At 46.7% G+C, this 17,283-nt stretch overlaps 1 protein-coding gene across 1 annotated transcript in view; it reads right to left on the reverse strand.

The window, feature by feature from the left end:
• The window catches only part of spata4 (spermatogenesis associated 4), a 54,571-nt gene extending 44,419 nt beyond the window's left edge, over positions 1–10,152 (reverse strand). Inside the window, exon 1 of the mRNA XM_068028777.1 lies at positions 9,860–10,152. Coding sequence (XP_067884878.1) covers positions 9,860–10,107 — 248 coding nt within the window. The 5' untranslated portion in view covers positions 10,108–10,152. The remainder of the gene's footprint in view (positions 1–9,859) is intronic.
• Between the last annotated feature and the right edge of the window lie 7,131 nt (positions 10,153–17,283).

Raw genomic sequence — 17,283 nt, forward strand, 5'->3', positions numbered from 1 at the left:
AAGCCTAGAAGGACAAGGGCAGCAGATGCATGAGAACACCACCACCTGAAAGTTCCCCTCCAAGCCCACACACCATCCTGACTTGGAACTATATCGCCGTTCCTTCACTGTCACTGGATCAAAATCTTGGAACTCCCTTCCTAACAGCACTGTTGGTATACCTACTCTCTGCACGGAGTGTGAAGAAGGGAGTTTGGCAAGTGAGTGGATTAAGGGTTAATCTCTGGAGTAGTTTTTATTTTGTTTAAATTTAGCAATTAATTGAAATTCCAGTTTCAGATAAGAGGCAAGTTAGGTTTCTTGTAGTTTTAAACAGGGGTATACGAACACTCAGAGTAGCTGGAGCTAGTTCATGAGGTAGCTGATTGGTTTCTGAGCTCTAGCAGAGCTGACAGCATTGTTTTCATAGTATAAATTCAGGTGACTCTCAGTGCTGCTTGTCTGTATTGAGTGCTGCTGAAGGGCATAGAGTGTGAAGAAGGGAGTTCAGTGAGGGGAATTATAAATTAAGAAAAAAATAAATTTGGCTGCACTGTTCTGCTTTGAGTGCACAGAGTGTAATGTGGGAGTTCAGTGCGTGAGGGAGGTGCTCCTTTCTTTCTTCCTTCTACCTTTTTTCAGCCTCCAGTAGCTGCCTGTCTCTTCAGTACAGGGGAAGTAGCTGACTGGTGAGTTACTGGCAAGTTATTCTACTTCTCATTGTAATAAAAAGTTTTTAAAGTTACGGTGTGGCAGGTCAGCTCAGCCAAGTGGAATGTACGTCCTGCGGAATGTGGGAAGTCATGGACACACCACTTGCCCTAGACGAACACATCTGCAGGAGGTGTCAATGGCTGCAGAGGTCTGAGTGACGGCTGGAGTCACTGTTGTGCATCTGCAAGGCAGAGCACTACGTGAATAGCACTTTTAGGAGCATGCAGGCAGAGAGGAAATGGGTGACCACCAGGTAGTCTAAGAGGACCAGGCAGGCAGTTCAAGAGTCCCTGAATCTATCTTGCTTGCTAATCGGTTTTCCATTTTGGATACTGGTGAGAGAGATTGTTCCTCAGGTGAGTGCAGCCAAAGCAAAGTCTGTGGCACCATGGGTGGCTCAGCTGCACAGGAAAGGAGGAAGAAGAGTGGAAGAGCAATAGCGATAGGGGATTCGATAGTCAGTGTATCAGACAGGCGTTTCTGCTGCAATAAACATGACTCCAGGATGGTGTGTTGCCTCCCTGGTGCCAGGGTCAAGGATGGCACGGAGCGGCTGTGGGACAGCCTTCTGGAGGAGGGTGAACAGCCAGAGGTCGGGATCCACGTTGGTACCAATGACATAGTTAAGAATAGGGATGAGGTCCTGAAAGCAGATTTTAGGGAGTTAGGAAGGAAATTAAAAAGCAGAACCTCAAAAGCAGTAATCTCAGGATTACTCCCAGTTCCACCTGCTAGTGAGCGTAGGAATAGGAGAATTGAGTGATTGAACACATGGCTGAAGGTGTAGGAGAGAGGGCATCAGATTTCTGAGGCATTGGGACCTGTACAAGATGGACGGGCTACACCTTAACAGGACCAGAACTAACATCCTCACGGGGAGATCTGCTAGTGCTGTTGCAGAGGGTGTAAACTAGCTTGTTAAGGGAATGGGTACCTGAAGGGTAGCTCAAATTGGAAGGAAGTAAAGCTGGTAACAGGAGGTAGAAAATTGGCAAGTGACATTAGAAGGCAGGCGAAACAAAGGCGAGCATCAACTAGACTTAGAATGCATAATAATGTCAAGACGACAAGGTTAAGGGCACTCTACCTGAATGCATGCAACATTCGCAACAAGGTAGATAATTTAAAGGCCCAGATAGAGGTAAATGGGTATGATCTAATTGCCATTACAGAAACGTGGCTACAGGGTGACCTGACTATTCAAGGATATTCAACATTTAGGAAGGACAGGGAAAAAGGAGGTGGTGTTGCGCTGATAAAAAGGGATGGGATCAGTACTTTAATAAGGAAGAACAAAATGTGAAATCTGTTTAGGTGCAGCTAGGAAACAGCAAGGGGCAGCAAACATTGGTAGGAGTTGTTTATAGGCCACCAAACAGTAGTAGTAGTAGTAGTGTGGGGCACGGTATTAATCAGGAGATGAGAAAAACATGTAGCATACAGTAATCATGGGTGACCTCAATCTGCATATAGACTGGATAAACCTAATGAGCACTAATGCTGCGGAAGATGAGTTTCTGGAGTGTGTTAGGGATGGTTTTCTAGAGCAGTATGTTGAGCAACCAACTAGAGAACAGGCTATTTTAGATCTAGTATTATGTAATGAGAAAGGGCGAATTAATCATCTTGTTAAAGAACCTTCAAGGATGAGTGACCATAATATGATAGAATTGTACATTATGTTTGAAAGTGAGGTAGTTCAATCTGAAGCCAGGGTGTTAAATTTGAACAAAGGAAATTATGAAAGTATGAGGGGCAAATTGGTTGAGGTGGATTGGGAAAATACGTTAAAAGGTATGACAGTATGTAGGCTTTGCAGAAATATTACATAGTTTACAGCAGCTATACCTTCCTTCAAGGCACAAAAACCCCAAAAGTAAAGGCAGTCAACCATGGTTAGCAAAAGAAGTTAAGGATTGTGTAAGATTGAAAGAAAGGGTCTATAAAGTTGCCAGAAATAGTAGCAAACCTGAGGAGGATTTTAGAATGCCAAAAACATAAAAACAGACTGTAAAAGCTTCCATAGGTGCATAAAAAGGAAACCTTTGGCTAAGACAAATGTGGGTCCATTACAGGCAGAGTCAGGAGAATTTATAATGGGGAAAAGAGAAATGGCAGAGAAGCGAAATGATTACTTTGTGTCTGTCTTCACTGAGGAAGATACAAGAAATCTCCCAGAATCAGAGATCCTAGTGACTAGAGAGAATGAGGAATTGAAGGAAATTAATATTAATAAGGTTGTATTGGAGAAATTAATGGGACTGAAGGTTTCTAAGTCCCCAGGACCTGACATTCTACATCCCAGTGTGTTCAAAGAGGTAGCTATGGAGATACTGGATGCATTGGTGATCAACTTCCAAAATTCTATAGATTTTGCAGATTGGAAGGTCGCAAATGTCCCCACTATTTAAGGGAGGGAGGGAAAGAGAAAACAGGGAATTACAGACCTGTTAGCCTTACATCAGTCATTGGGTAAATGCCAGAATCTATCCTAAAGTATGTGTTAAATGGACACTTGGATAATAATCTGATTGGACATAGTCAACATGGATTTATGAATGGGAAATCATGTTTGACGAATCTGTTGGGGTTTTTGAGGATGTTACTAACAGAACTGATAAAGGGAAGTCGGTGGACATGGTATACTTGGATTTTCAGAAGGCTTTTGACAAAATCCCACAGGAGGTTGGTTAGCAAAATTAAAGCACATGGGATAGGAGGTAATATACTGGCATGGATTAAGGATTGGTTAACGGGCAGAAAGCAGGAAGAAGAAATAAATGGGTCATTCTCGTGTTGGCAGGCTGTGACTAGAGGAGTACCGCAGGAATCAGTATTTGAGCCCCAGCTGTTCACAATATATATCAATGATTTGCATGTGGGGACCTAATGTAACATTTCCATGTTTGCGGATGACACAAAACTAGGTGGGAGTGTGTTGTGAGGAAGATGCAAAGCGGCTTCAAGGGGATTTGGACAGAATTAGAGAGTGGGCTAGAACGTGACAGATGGAATATGTGGAAAAATGTAAGGTTATCCACTTTAGTAGGAGGAACAGATGTGCAGACTATTTCTTAAATGGTAAGAGTTTAGAAAGTGTAGATGCAGAAAGGGACCTGGGAATCCTCGTCAATAAGTCACTGAAAGCTAACATGCAGGTGCAGCAAGCAATTAAGAAGGCAAATATTATGTTGGCCTTCATTGCAAGAGGATTTGAATGCAGGAGTAGAGAAGTCTTGCTTCAATTGTATAGGACCTTAGTTAGACTGCACCTGGAGTACTGTGTGCAGTTTTGGTCCCTTTACCTTAGGAAGGATATTATTGCCATATACAGAGTTCAACAAAGGTTCACCAGATTTGTTCCAGGGATGGCAGGATTGTCCTATGATGAGAGATTGTGGAAACTGGGCCTGTATTTCCTAGCGTTTCAAAGAATGAGAGGTGATTTCATTGAAACCTACAAAATACTTAAAGGCATAGACAGGGTAGATGCAGCTAAGATGTTTCCCCTGATTGGGAAGTCTAGAACCCAGGGACACAATTTCAAAATAAGGGGGAAGCCACTTAGGACAGAGATGAGAAATTTCTTTACTCAGAGGGTTGTGACTCTTTGGAATTCTCTACCCCAGAGGGCTGTGGAAGCTCAGTCATTGAGTATGTTACAAGCAGAGATTGACAGATTTCTCAATACCAATGGTATAAAGGGAGATGAGGATAGTGTGGGAAAAAAGGATTGAAGTGGATGATCAGCCATGATCGTACTGAATGGCGGGGCAGGCTCGATAGGCTGAATGGCCTACTCCCGCTCCTATGTTCCTACACCCCAAGGACTGCAGCGGTTCAAGAAGGCAGCTCACCACCACCTTCTCAAGGGCAATTAGTTGTGCTGTGCTTGGCATTTAATATTTACACAAGCACACAAAAAATAGGAAAAGTAGACCGTATGGCCCGTTGAGCCTGCTCTACCATGCAATACAATCATGGCTGATCTCAGGCTTCAATTCCACTTTCCTGCCCGCTCCCCATATCCCTTGGTTCCCTGCGAGACCAAAAATCTATCTTTCCCAGCCTTAAATGTATTCAATGATGGAGCATCCACAACCCTCTGGGGTAGAGAATTCCAAAGATTGGCCCCTTATCCTGAGACTGTGTCCCCGTGTTCTAGATTCTCTGAGCAGTGGGAACAATCTCAGCTTCTACCCTATCAAGCCCTTTCAGAATCTTGTGTGGCTAAATTAGATTGCCTCTCATTCTTCTAAACTCCAAAGAATATAGGCCCAATTATACATCATAAGACAACCCCCTCATCCCAGGTACCAATGTAGTATATCTTTGCTGCACTGCCTCCAGTGCAAGTATATCCTTTCTTAAATGTGGAGACCAAAACTGCACACAGTATTGCAGGTGCGGTCTCACCAAAGCCCTATACAATTTTAGTAAGACTTCTTTATTCCTGTACTCCAATCCCCTTGCAATAAAGGTCAACATGTCATTTGCCTTCCTAATAGCCTGCTGCACCTGCATGTTAACTTTGTATGTTCCTTGTACGAGTACCCCAAAGTCTCTCTGAACATCAACACTTACCAGTTTCACACCTTTTCAAAAATATTCTGCTTTTCTATTTTTACAACTTCACACTTCCCTACATTATACTCCATTTGCCATCTTGTTGCCCATTCACTTAACCTGTCTATCTCTCTTTGCAGTCTCTCTGCATCCTCCCTGCAGCTTACCTTTCCACCGAGCTTTGTATCATCAGCAAACTTAGATACATTACTCTCTGTCTCTTCATCCAAGTCATTAATATGAAGCATAAATAGCTGAGGCCCCAGCACTGATCCTTGCAGCACCCCACTATTCACTGCCTGTCAACTTGAAAATGGCCCATTTATGTCCACTCTCTTCTTCCTGTCTGTTAACAAATCATCTATTCATGCTAATATATTACCCCTAACACCTCGAGCCCTTACCTTGCCTATTAATCTTTTTTGTGGCACTTTATCGAATGCCTTTTGAAAATCCAGGTATACTACATCAATTGGTTCCCCTTTATCTACCCTACTAGTTACATCCTCAAAACTCTAATAAATTTGTCAAACAGGATCTCCCTTTAGTAAAACCATGCTGACTTGTTCTATTTCTACTATGCTTTTCCAAGTTCAATGTTAAGACTTCTTTAATAATAGTTTCCAGCATCTTCCCAATGACTCATGTTAGGCTAACTGGCCTGTAGTTGCCAGTTTTCGCTCTACCTCCTTTCTTGAAAAGCGGGGTAACATTTGCCAACTTCCAATCTGACGGGACCCTTCCTGAACATAAGGAATTCTGGAAAATCATTGCCAGCGCATCCACTATCTCTGCAGCTATCTCTTTTAGAACCCTAGGAGGTAGGCTTTCTGGTCCTGGGGACTTGTCAGATTTCAGTCCCTCAGGTTTCTCCAATAATTTTTCTCAACTAATATTAATATCCTTAATTTCCTCACTCTCTTTTTAGCTCCTAGGTTACTGCCTATTTCTGGTATGGAACTTGTGTCTTCGACTGTGAAGATAGACACAAAATACTTGTTCAATGCCTCTGCCTTTCCTCATTCCCTATGATGATTTCTCCTGTCTCTGCCTCTAAGGGACCAACATCTATCTTAGCTACTCTCTTCCTTTTTATGTACTTAGAAAAGTGGGCCCACATCAGAGACGCCATCTATGACTCAGCAATGACCACCTATGGCAAACGTGCGAAGAGGAATGCAGACTGGTTTCAATCTCACTTTGAAGAGCTGGAACCTGTCATAGCCGCTAAGCGCACTGCACTTTTGAACTACAAGAAAGCCCCCAGGAAGTTAACATCCTTAGCACACAAAGTAGCCAGAAGCGCTGCACAAAGAACCGCCAGGCGCTGTGCAAATGACTACTGGCAATGCCTATGAGGTCGTATTCAGCTGGCCTCCGACACCGGAAACATCAGAGGAACGTATGATGGCATTAAGAGAGCTTTTGGGCCAACCATCAAGAAGATGGACCCCCCCCTCAAGTCTAAATCAGGGGACACGATCACTGACCAACGCAAGCAAATGGACCGCTGGGTGGAGCACTACCTAGAACTGTACTCCTGGGAAAATGTTGTCACTGAGACCGCCCTCAATGCAGCCCAGCCTCTACCAGTCATGGATGAGCTGGACGAACAGCCAACAAAATTGGAACTCAGTGATGCCATTGATTCTCTAGCCAGTGGAAAAGCGCTTGGGAAGGACGGCATTACCCCTGAAATAATCAAGAGTGCTAAGCCTGCTACACTCTCAGCATTCCATGAACTGCTTTGCCTGTGCTGGGATGAGGGAGCAGTACCACAGGACATGCGCGATGCCAATATCTATATCTGTAAGAACAAGGGTGACCGCGGTGACTGCAACAACTACCGTGGAATCTCCCTGCTCAGCATAGTGGGGAAAGTCTTCGCTCGAGTCCTTTTAAACAGGCTCCAGAAGCTGGCTGAGTGTGTCGACCCTGAGGCACAGTGTGGCTTTCGAGCAGAGAGATCCACCATTGACATGCTATTCTCCCTTCACCAGCTACAGGAGAAATGCCGCGAACAACAGATGCCCCTCTACATTACTTTCATAGATCTCACTAAAGGCTTTGACCTCGTCAGCAGACGTGGTCTCCTCAGAATACTAGCAAAGATCAGATGTCCACCAAAGTTACTAAGTATCATCAACTCATTCCATGACAATATGAAAGGCACAATTCAGCAATTCGGTGCCTCATCAGACCCCTTTCCTATCCTGGGTGGCGTGAAACAGGGCTGTGTTCCCGCACCTACACTGTTTGGGATCTTCTCCCTGCTGCTCTCACATGCGTTCAAGTCTTCAGAAGAAGGAATTTTCCTCCACACAAGATCAGATGGCAGGTTGTTCAACCTTGCCCATCTAAGAGCGAAGACCAAAGTACGGAAGGTCTCATCAGGGTACTCCTCTTTGCTGACAATGCTGCATTAACATCCCACACAGAAGAGTGTCTGCAGAGACTCATCGACAGGATTGCGGCTGCCTGCAATGAATTTGGCCTAACCATCAGCCTCAAGAAAACGGACATCATGGGACAGTACGTCAGAAACGTTCAATCCATCAGTATTGGCGACCACGCTCTGGAAGTGGTTCAAGAGTTCACCTACCTAGGCTCAACTACCACCAGTAACCTGTCTTTCGATGCAGAAATCAATAAGCGCATGGGAAAGGCGTTCGCTGCGATGTCCAAACTGGCCAAGAGAGTGTGGAAAAATGGCGTACTGACACGGAACTCAAAAGTCCAAGTGTTTCAAGCCTGTGTCCTCAGTACCTTGCTCTACGGCAGCGAGGCCTGGACAACGTATGTCAGCCAAGAGCGACGTCTCAATTCATTCCATCTTCGCTGCCTCCGGAGAATCCTTGGCATCAGGTGGCAGGACCGTATCTCCAATGCAGAAGTCCTCGAGGTGGCCAACATCCCCAGCTTATACACACTACTGAGTCAGCGGCGCTTGAGATGGCTTGGCCATGTGAGCTGCTTGGAAGATAGCAGGATCCCCAAAGACACATTGTACAGAGATCTCGTCACTGGTATCTGACCCACCGGCCGTCCCTGTCTCAGATTTAAAGACGTCTGCAAACGCGACATGATGTCCTGTGACACTGACCACAAGTCGTGGGAGTCAGTTGCCAGTGATCGCCAGAGCTGGCAGACAGCCATAAAGAGTGGCGAGTCGAAGAGACAGCTGTTGGCAGGAAAAAAGACTAGAAGCGCAAGGAGAGAGCCAACTGTGTAATAGCCCCGACAACCAATTTTATCTGCAGCGCCTGTGGAAGAGTCTGTCACTCTCGAATTGGCCTTTATGGCCACTCCAAGCGCTGCTTCACAAACCACTGACCACCTCCAGGCACTTACCCATTGTCTCTCGAGACAAGGAGGCCAAAGAAGACTTATAAAAGCTGTTACAAACTGTTTTTATATTGCTGGCTAGTTTACTCTCATATTCCAGGTTTTCCCTTTTTAATCAACTTTTTGGTGGCCCTTTGCCGTTTCTAAAACACTCCCAATCCTCAGACTTGCTACTTTTTTTTGCAACATTGTAAGCCTCTTCTTTCAACTTCCTGAGTGAGCCAGAGGTCTTTCTTGACGAGTTTTTGAAAGGAATGTACTTTTGTTGAACCCTTTGAATTGTCTCTTTAAATGTCTCCCACTGTTCATTTACCACCATACCTTTCAGTCTATTTACCCAATTAACCTCAGCCAGTTCTCCCCTCATACCTTTGTAATTGGCTCTGTTTAAGATTCTTGTTTGTTGCATGTCATCATGTCATGGTAAGTTACCCCCTCACCTCCCTCAACAGTGACCAACCACCCCCCTCTAAAGTTACACCCATCTCTTCTCTTTACGACTGTTCACCATCTCTCCTGCCACCCTTGGTCCATGCCACAGGATCACCGATTCCCCCTGCCGCACAGACCCCCATTGTACACAGCCTCCACGGCCCCCTCCCCCTACACTTCCCCCTGCACCACCCACCCCCCCCCCCCCCCCCACGGCCCCAACCCATTCTCCACACCTCCCCCCAACTACCCCCCACCGCTCCACAGCCCCTCTTCCTTGCTCCCCCTCAGTCCCTTCCCACTGCCCTTGCTCTCCCCCTCAGCCCCTTCCCACTGCCCTTGCTCTCCCCCTCAGCCCCTTCCCACTGCCCTTGCTCTCCCCCTCAGCCCCTTCCCACTGCCCTTGCTCTCCCCCTCAGCCCCTTCCCACTGCCCTTGCTCTCCCCCTCAGCCCCCTCCCACTGCCCTTGCTCTCCCCCTCAACCCCCTCCCACTGCCCTTGCTCTCCCCCTCAGCCCCTTCCCACTGCCCTTGCTCTCCCCCTCAGCCCCCTCCCACTGCCCTTGCTCTCCCCCTCCCACTGCCCTTGCTCTCCCCCTCAGCCCCCTCCCACTGCCCTTGCTCTCCCCCTCAACCCCCTCCCACTGCCCTTGCTCTCCCCCTCCCACTGCCCTTGCTCTCCCCCTCAGCCCCCTCCCACTGCCCTTGCTCTCCCCCTCAGCCCCCTCCCACTGCCCTTGCTCTCCCCCTCCCACTGCCCTTGCCTCCCCCCACACCCCGACCCCTGCCCCCCATAGTCCCGCTTCCCCTGCCCCGCACTCACTTCACGACGTGCTTGAAGGGGAAGCTCAGGTCCAGGCTCTGCAGCCACTTGATGACCTCCCGGGCGAGGCCAGCTTTGGCCGGAATCGGAGCGAAGGCAGAGGCGATATTAGTGTTGGCCCTGGGCCCGGGTATGGAGTTGTGCACCCAACATTGGGAGCTGTCGGGCTGCAGGGCGGGGAGGGCCAGCATCCGACGAACGGAGCTGGCGTCGGACTCACGATCGACGCCATGGCTTGGCATCTCCATGGTGACAAGAACCCCGCTCCCCCACACTGCACTGCACTGCGCTCGGCGAATGACGTCAGGTCTTTGATTGACAGTTGGAGCAGGAGGGGGCGGAGTCAGAGGGAGGGGCGGAGTCAGAGGGAGGGGCGGAGTCAGAGGGAGGGGCGGAGTCAGAGGGAGGGGCGGAGTCAGAGGGAGGGGCGGAGTCAGAGGGAGGGGCGGAGTCAGAGGGAGGGGCGGAGTCAGAGGGAGGGGCGGTCCAACAATAACCTACATTTATCTTGTATCTACAACATCGCAGGTTCAATCCAGGCTTCCCAAAAGGGAATTGGATAATTGCTTGAAGGGAACACATTTGCTGGGGTACAGGAAAAGGGGAAGGGAGTAGGACTGGGGCTGAATTGCGACGAGCAGGCACAGACACGTCGGACCGAATGGCCTCCTGTGATTCAATAACAGAGCAAAAAACATCCTAAGGTGCTTCACAAGAGCCTCAACACCCAACCGCATGAGATATTAGGGCAGTGAGGCAGGTTTTAAGGAGCCTCCTTAAGAGGGAGAGAGAGGCTGAGAGGTTTTAGGGAAGGGAATTCCAGAGCTTGGGGCCCAGCCAGCTGAAGACATGGCACTGAGCGATTAAAATCAGGGATGCGCAAGAGGCTAGAATTAGAGGAGCTCAGATATCCAAAGGGTTGTAGGGTGGACCACATGGATTTCCTGCATTACAACAGCAACTACACTTCAAAGAGTACTTCATTGGCTGTAAAACGCTTTGAGATGTCTGGTGGTCATGAAAGGTGCTGTATAAATGCAGTCTTTTTCTTTTTGGAGGAGATTACAGAGATAGGGAGGTCGGTCATGGAGGAACTCGAAAACAAGGTTGAGGATTTTAAAATTGAGCTGGTTTTGGACAAGGAGCCAATGTAAGTCATGGGGAGATGAGCACAGTCCCATTAAGAGAGGGTTGATCATTGGGAGGGGCCATTCTTTGATGGATCAGGAGAGGGCAGGGTCATTGAAGGGTGGTCAGAAGGTGATGCCATTGATGGCTGGGAGATCCCATTGAGAGAAGGAATGGCAACTGTCTGATCAACAGGAAGGGTCACTGATGAATGAGGAGAGGCAGGGTCATTGATGGGTGATATACATGGATAGGAAGAGGGCAAGGTCATTGATGTTTGGGTAGAGGGAAGGATCATTGATGGAGAAATTGGAGGGCTCATTAATTCATGAATGAAAAAGGGACCACAGAGAGGTCACTGACATAGATGGGAGTAGGAGTCGACAATTGATGAATGGGAGTGCAGGTGCCACAATTGGTTGTGGGGATGGGGACAATGATTGATGAATAGGAGGAATAGGGGTAGTGTAATGTACGAGAGATGGGCAGGGGAAACAAAGTAATGAACAAGAAAGGGCTGATCCCATACAGTGGGCTGAATTTTATGGGCCCTCTGAGATGGGTTCGGAGGTGGGGGTGCCTAAAGAATTGTGACATGAGGCGAAAGGGCCCATTGCCTCCCTGTTGCAATGCAATTTTGTCGGGGATAAGCCAAAGATGGGCTTCCCTCCCAGAGGCCATTTGAGGCCCTTAAGTTGCCTATTAACAGCCAATTAACACCTGCGCATCAACACGAGCAGAATTTCTCATCCACAGCTGTTACAAAAATTTCTAAATTCACTTGTAACAGCCGTTCAAAACACTCCCACAGGGGATGCTGAGACCAAGTGGGCCCACATCAGAGACGCCATCTATGAATCAGCTTTGACCACCTACGGCAAAAGTGTGAAGAGAAATGCAGACTGGTTTCAATCTCATAATGAAGAGCTGGAACCTGTCATAGCCGCTAAGTGCATTGCACTGTTGAACTACAAGAAAACTCCCAGCGAGTTAACATCCGGAGCACTTAAAGCAGCCAGAAGCACTGCACAAAGAACAGGGGGGCGCTGCGCAAACGACTACTGGCAACACCTATGCAGTCATAATCAGCTGGCCTCAGACACCGGAAACATCAGAGGAATGTATGATGGCATTAAGAGAGCTTTTGGGCCAACCATCAAGAAGATCGCGCCCCTCAAATCTAAATCAGGGGACATAATCACTGACCAACGCAAACAAATGGACCGCTGGGTTGAGCACTACCTAGAACTGTACTCTAGGGAGAATGCTGTCACTGAGACTGCCCTCAATGCAGCCCAGCCTCTACCAGTCATGGATGAGCTGGACATACAGCCAACCAAATCGGAACTCAATGATGCCATTGATTCTCTTCTTCTTTCTTTCTTTTCTTTTTCTCTAGCCAGCGGAAAAGCCCCTGGGAAGGTCAGCATTACCCCTGAGATAATCAAGAGTGCCAAGCCTGCTATACTCTCAGCACTACATGAACTGCTATGCCTGTGCTGGGACGAGGGAGCAGTACCTCAGGACATGCGCGATGCCAATATCATCACCCTCAATAAAAAACAAAGGTGACCGCGGTGACTGCAACAACTACCGTGGAATCTCCCTGCTAGGCATAGTGGGGAAAGTCTTTGCTCGAGTCGCTCTAAACAGGCTCCAGAAGCTGGCCGAGCGCGTCTACCCTGAGGCACAATGTGGCTTTCCTGCAGAGAGATTGACCGTTGACATGCTGTTCTCCCTTCGTCAGATGCAGGAGAAATGCCGCGAACAACAGATGCCCCTCTACATTGCTTTCATTGATCTCACCAAAGCCTTTGACCTCGTCAGCAGACGTGGTCTCTTCAGACTACTGGAAAAGATTGGATGTCCACCAAAGCTACTAAGTATCATCACCTCATTCCATGACAATATGAAAGGCACAATTCAATATGTCGGCTCCTCATCAGACCCCTTTCCTATCCTGAGTGGCATGAAACAGGGCTGTATTCTCGCACCCACACTTTTTGGGATTTTCTTCTCCCTGCTGCTTTCACATGCGTTCAAGTCTTCTGAAGAAGGAATTTTCCTCCACACAAGATCAGGGGGCAGGTTGTTCAACGTTGCCCGTCTAAGAGTGAAGTCCAAAGTACGGAAAGTCCTCATCAGGGAACTCCTCTTTGCTGACGATGCTGCTTTAACATCTCACACTGAAGAGTGTCTGCAGAGTCTCATCAACAGGTTTGTGGCTGCCTGCAATGAATTTGGCCTAACCATCAGCCTCAAGAAAACGAACATCATGGGGCAGGACGTTAGAAATGCCCCATCCATCAATATTGGCGACCACGCTCTGGAAGTGGTTCAAGAGTTCACCTACCTAGGCTCAACTATCACCAGTAACCTGTCTCCAGATGCATAAATCAACAAGCGCATGGGAAAAGCTTCCACTGCTATGTCCAGACTGGCCAAGAGAGTGTGGGAAAATGGCGCACTGACACGGAACACAAAAGTCCGAGTGTATCAAGCCTGTGTCCTCAGTACCTTGCTCTATGGCAGCGAGGCCTGGACAATGTATGTCAGCCAAGAGCGACGTCTCAATTCATTCCATCTTCGCTGCCTCCGGAGAATACTTGGCATCAGGTGGCAGGACCGTATCTCCAACACAGAAGTCCTCGAGGCGGCCAACATCCCCAGCTTATACACACTACTGAGTCAGCGGCGCTTGAGATGGCTTGGCCAAGTGAGCCGCATGGAAGATGGCAGGATCCTCAAAGACACATTGTACAGCGAGCTTGTCACTGGTATCAGATCCACCGGCCGTCCATGTCTCCGCTTTGAAGACGTCTGCAAACGCGACATGAAGTCCTGTGACATTGATCACAAGTCATGGGAGTCAGTTGCCAGCGTTCGCCAGAGCTGGCGGGCAGCCATAAAGGCAGGGCTAAAGTGTGGCGAGTCGAAGAGACTTAGCAGTTGGTAGGAAAAAAGACAAAAGCGCAAGGGGAGAGCCAACTGTGTAACAGCCCCGACAAACAAATTTTTCTGCAGCATCTGTGGAAGAGCCTGTCACTCTAGAATTGGCCTTTATGGCCACTCCAGGCTCTGCTCCACACACCACTGATCACCTCCAGGCGCTTACCCATTGTCTCTCGAGATAAGGAGGCCAAAGAAGGGCCTCTTCCTTCCCCCACTGGATTTCACCAGCAGCAGGTTGGGGTGGGGGTGGGGGTGGGGGTGCCTCTGCCATGCGGGGAGGTTGCCCAGTAAAATGAGGCACTCTCCTTGGGGACTTGGGGATGACCGCTGCTCCGTGGGAAATCTGTGGCCCATGGAGGGCCCCCGCCAGGAATAAGTCTACACATGTAAACGCCGCTCCTCCAGCATATCCAATCCTGATAAATTATAAGGATGATATTGAAGAAATATTTTGAGTTATTTTAAAGGCTACATGTGGTAGCATCACTTTTACCAGACAGAATGGAAATGATTAGGTAATTTCCCCCTTCAGTTACACCTGGAGACCCCACAGTTGTATGTGACTGGGATTGATTTTACACACGTAATTTTATTGTGTGATAATCCTCTACTCACTGCATTTTGCTGAAGAAATACCCCTATTGTTATTGGGAGAATTTGCCGTAGCTCATAGAGACTCTTTTTAAATAGCTTCTGTTTGCTAAGTAAATAGACTCTTTGCTGTTTAAACAGACTCTGCTGAGTAAATAGACTTTGTTGCCTGTAAAATAGACTGTTTGCTCTAAATCCTGCTGTAAGTCTCGCTTCTACCTCCAATTCAATGGCAGAGGTCAGAGTCATTTACGGCATAGGAGGCCATTCAGCCCATTGAGTCTATGCTGGCTCACCACAGAGCAATCCAGTCAGTCCCACTCCCCCGCTAGATCCCCGTAGCCCTGCAAGTTAGTTTCCTTCAAGTGGCCATCCTATTTCCTTTTGAAATCATTGATTGTCTCCGCTTCCACCACCCTCATGGGCAGTGAGCTCCAAGTCATTATCACCCACTGCGTAAAAAGTGCTTCCTCACATTCCCCCTGCATCTCTTGTCCAAAAACCTTCAATCTGTGTCCCCTAGTTGTTGTACCTGCAGTTAATGAGAACAGTTTTTCCTTATCTAATTTATCTAAACCTGCCAAAATCTTGTACACCTATATCAAATCTCCCCTCAATCTTCTTTGCCCAAGGGAGAACAACCCCAGCTTTTCCAAACTATCCTTGTAACTAAAATCTTCCATCCCTGGAACCATTCTGGTAAATTTCCTCTGCAGCCTCTCAAGGACCCTCACAATGTTCCTAAAGTGTGGTGACCGGAACAGGACACAATACTCACTTCATATTTTAATTTACAATGGGGTTGCAGTATCAGTAGCAGGTTGTAAAGATCACTGGGACGTAAAATTAGTTAGCGAGTGTACAGGAGTATTTTAATATACAAAACACTGAAATGAGATTCAGCGAGGAACATAGCTGGAAACCTGAGTTGAATAGGGCTTTAATCAACTGAATAGGCCAATAGTCAAAAGTAATATGAAGAGATCAGGGGATAAAACTGTTATGATAAATGTGAGCCCTGCTGTTAATCTACAGAGACCTTGAGGCTACTGTGTTTTTTTTCTGTATAAAGATCACGAGTTTCTTGAAAATATTCAATGCATATATTCTGATGAGCTTCTACCAGAGGTTCTGTGAGAGAATCAAAGTTTATCTTAAACCTGCCTCTGGGTGCTTATTTTATTCAAAATTGCTACTACATTCGTAATCTTCAATAGCACCTTACTGCTGCAATTTGTCTTCTGTATCTGAATAGAAATAGCATTCCCAAGCCGAACCAGCAGAGATAAGAATTTATTGCCTCTTTTAACTTGCCTTTATGTTAAATTGAGGCTACTGCAGTGATTGTGTGATGGTTCAAAGATTTTTAAAAATGCATAAATAATCAATTAATTTCACAGTGAACTGACACTGCAAATACCACTTTGCAGTAGAAATGTACCTTGAATGTCAAAGATATGATTCTTAAATCAGCATTGTCCATTTTCTCTGTGCACAGTTTTTAAAATGGATTTGTTGCAACTTTGAAGTGCTGTGTCTGCACTGGTGATACTTCCTTTGCAGAAATGATGATATGAATGATCTGTATAACAGTCAGAACTGGCGACACCAGAGAAACATCTGGAATGAGAATGGGATCACAAAGAGTGAACAAAAATGATTGAGTCTTACTCAATAATAGTGTATTTGGTAAACACACTACATAAACGCACAGATGCATTTTAGGGGAATCATAGATGTATTTGAAGGGAAGCTAGATAAGTTAGATCACTGATACTATTAGATGAAGTAGGTTGGAAGAAGGCTCGTGTGGAACATAAACACTGGCAGAGTAGTTGGGCCAAATGGCCTGCTTCTGTGCTGTGAATTTTATGCAATCTATGTAATAAATTATGTTGCTTTACTCACCATAAGAAATGCCACTAAGATGGTCCTAATTATTTTAGGTTGCACATTAACTGGAATTAGAATGTCTGGGACTGGCACAGTGTCCCAGGCTCTGAATGACATGTGGATTCCTTTTAGCTCTGTGACAAGCAAGGACTCTCCTTTTCTTTACTGAACCAAGGATAGGATGTGCACTCAGCTCAGCCTGTTCACTATGGGAACTTTTCAACATGAATATTCAACACAGTCCATCCTAAATGCAGGGCAAACAATGAGGTTGGGGGAAGTATTTGGGGCACGCCTCTGGGATCTAAGTTTGAAATCAGCCCAGACTGGTGCAATGAAAGTCACCTCTTCCCATTGGCGAAATTTGTGTTCATGTCCATGGACTATGACTTGAACCTACAAGCTTCGAGAGTTGAGAGTGCTATCAACTGAGTCACAGCTGATACCGGGATGAGAATCTTAAACACAAGGTTGAGAATTTTAATATTGAGGTGTTAAAATATAAAACCGGCATTCACACACATAAGGTAAGGATGGCTGGTATGTGCCTTAGAAAGGTTCTCGCTAGTGTAGTAGGAGTTGCACTTCCTAAGATCAGAATTAAGGGACAATCACCAATTTTGCATTGGTTTAGCACCAGCACCATTATTGTGCCAAAAGCTTGCAACCCTCCAATCTCACATAACCAACAGCATTAGTAAAGTAAACTTGTCAGAGATTGTAAAGCTGGGAAGACCCATTTGCTTTTTACAGGAGTTGAGAGCAATACAATGGTGCTAACCTAATATAGAACCATAGAATTTACAGCACAGAATGACTTATCGTGCCTTTGCTACAGCAATGCTAAATGCATCCAACTG

The sequence above is a fragment of the Heterodontus francisci genome, chromosome 4 (genome assembly GCF_036365525.1).
Source record: "Heterodontus francisci isolate sHetFra1 chromosome 4, sHetFra1.hap1, whole genome shotgun sequence".
Taxonomy (NCBI): domain Eukaryota; kingdom Metazoa; phylum Chordata; class Chondrichthyes; order Heterodontiformes; family Heterodontidae; genus Heterodontus; species Heterodontus francisci.